The 2635-nt window shown below is 38.9% G+C and overlaps 1 protein-coding gene across 1 annotated transcript; it reads left to right on the top strand.

Moving 5' to 3' along the window:
• The first annotated feature begins 825 nt into the window (after positions 1–825).
• Positions 826–1148, top strand: LOC100444596 (non-histone chromosomal protein HMG-17-like). The gene has a single exon (XM_054557931.2). It carries the CDS (start codon positions 826–828, stop codon positions 1096–1098), a length of 273 nt encoding a protein of 90 aa, XP_054413906.2. The 3' UTR covers positions 1099–1148.
• Positions 1149–2635: the final 1487 nt, after the last annotated feature.

The following is a 2635-nucleotide window of genomic DNA, read 5'->3' as shown; positions in this document are numbered from 1 at the left end:
AATGAGTGTTTTACGTTAAAGAGTCATCAGTTTGAGACTATTGCTGTTTTCATTAAGAAGGCTCTTATAGGTAATTTTTGTATCTGATTTTTAAGAGTAACAAGGGAAATGTGAAAAAAGTTCTTATTTAGTTTTCATGATCATCAGGTTAGGTTTCTACCATAAAGTAGTATGTTTATATTGTTTGGACACTATAAACAGTTTTTTTTTTTTTTTTTTTTTTTTTTGAGACGGAGTCTCACTCTGCCACCCAGGCTGGAATGCAGTGGTGCAATCTTGGCTCACTGCAAACTCCGCCTCCCAGGTTCAAGCGATTCTCCTGCCTCAGCCTCCTGAGTAGCTGGATTCACAGGCGGCCACCATCACGGTTGGCTAATTTTTGTATTTTTAGTAGAGATGGTGTTTCACCATGTTGGCCAAACTGGTCTCGAACTCCTGACCTCAGATGATCTGCCCAGCTCAGCCTCCCAAAGTGCTGGGATTACAGGGGTGAGCCACCGCACCCGGCCTATAAACAGCTTTTTAAGTTAGTGTGCTTTTAAAAAATTAAAAATAGGTGGTTAATGAAAAAACAAAAACTTCAATTAATCAGAAGTGTGGGTACAAATGTTTGACTGACACGCCTGTTTCATTTCAATTTAGACTTCTTTTTCAAAGAAAATTTTTGACTAGAGTGTTTGCTTATAGGAAGAGCCTTATGGCTGAGTCTTTTTTCAAGTGTAAAAAAATATCCCACATTGGAAGAAGAAGAGGCTAGAACGACCCCTGGACTGACCAAAGCCCTGCGTCCAGTGCCTATGTCGCGCCGCTGTCGCCACCACCGCCATGCCCAAGAGAAAGGCTGAAGGGGATGCTAAAGGGGATAAAGCCAAAGGGAAGGACGAACCACCGAGAAGGTCTGTGAGGTTGTCTGCTAAACCTGCTCCTCCAAAGCCAGAGCCCAAGCCTAAAAAGGCCCCTGCAAAGAAGGGAGAGAAGGTACCCAAAGGGAAAAAGGGGAAAGCTGATGCTGGCAAGGAGGAGAATAGCCCTGCAGAAAATGGAGATGCCAAAACAGACCAGGCACAGAAAGCTGAAGGTGCTGGAGATGCCAAGTGAAGTGTGTGGATTTTTGATAACTGTGTACGTATGGTGACTGTACAGTTTGAAATACTATTTTTATCAAGTTTTATAAAAATGCAGAATTTTGTTTTACTTTTTTTTTTTAAAGCTATGTTGTTAGCATACAGAACACCTCATTGTTGTTTTTTGGGGAAGGGGCATATGTCACTAATAGAATGTCTCTGCAGCTGGATTGATGTGGGGGAAACACCTTTCCCTTCTAGTTTTGAGAGACTTCCTCTTGGCTCCCAGGAGGAGGGATTCCCTGACTTTGACACACATGGCCTCTTGGTACAAAATCCGAGTGGTATGGAAAAACAAATTCGTTTTTATGTCCTCTTCTCCCTTTCCATCTTTCAGCATATACTTAACTCCCTTAAGCCCAGACATCTGTTGGGACCTGACCTCCAATCATTGGTTACCAGTGTGTCAGGCAATCTGGACTTTCCAGTGATGCCACTGAGATGGCACCTGTCGAAAGGAGCAGTGGTTCCATTTCTAGATTGTGGATCTTCAGATAAATTCTGCCATTTTCATTTCACTTTCTGAAAGTCAGGGTTGGCTTGTGAAAAGTTGTTAAATACATGCTAAATGTGAAATGTCAACCCTCACTCTAAACTTTCCCTGTTCAGAACATCAGATGAAGACTTCATTGGGTTTTATAGTGGCTTTCTGATTTTTGGTGGCCCATTGAAGAAGAGAGTTTGAAAGTTGTATACGTTAATGCTTGTCTGCCCTGTCCTGCCTGAAATACCATGATTGTTTATGGAAGGTATCTTTAATAAAGCTGGATACAGTTTGGCTTGGGAAAAAAAAGTTCCACATCAATATAACTGGGAACACAATGAATAATCATTAAGAACTATAACAAGCATTTATGTGTGACATATGGACTTTCTAACTTCAAAACAGTTGCAATTAAAGACATGTTTAACATGACCATTAAAATGAAAAATCATTAAATTCTAGATCAAAGGATGGAGAAATAAGTAGAGCGAAATCTAAGCTAATGTTTTACCCTGACTTATGTATAAATTTCTCTGTAAGCTTCCTAGTAGTCAAGCTATGATGGCATAGGCTATAGGTTATAAACTATAGAATTCTCATTATTTGCAAACAGAGAGATAAGTTCCTTGGGATAAAATATTTTAAGTTTTAAAAATATTTAACTTAAAAAAATTATCATGTAGTTAATTATACAAGAAACGTTGAGCCACATGTTTAACCATGGTTTCTGAAAGATAAATATTATTCATGTAGAAAATTTATATATTTTTCTTCAACAAAAACCTAGACTGTAGTATTTAGATTTTACAGAGTAAGGTTTTTTTTTTTTGTTTTGTTTTGTTTGTTTTTTTGGGGGGATGGGAGGTGGAGATTGTATTAGTGAGGATCCTTTCAGAAAACAGAAGGTAATTCGAGTTGATAAAGGGACTCTTTACAAAGATGTATGTAGGATGCAGGGAAACCATAAGGAATTGTGCAGTTCTGTGGGGCTAGTAACAAGGGATACTGTTACTCTCCTAGGCTTGAA

This window comes from Pongo abelii, chromosome 5 (genome assembly GCF_028885655.2).
Source record: "Pongo abelii isolate AG06213 chromosome 5, NHGRI_mPonAbe1-v2.0_pri, whole genome shotgun sequence".
NCBI lineage: Eukaryota > Metazoa > Chordata > Mammalia > Primates > Hominidae > Pongo > Pongo abelii.
Note: the sequence above shows the minus strand (reverse complement) of the source record. Positions and strands in the feature narration are given on the sequence as shown.

Excerpts from the sequence above, each read along its gene's own strand:
- LOC100444596 (XM_054557931.2), top strand. The coding sequence starts at position 826 with ATGCCCAAGAGAAAGGCTGAAGGGGATGCTAAAGGGGATAAAGCCAAA.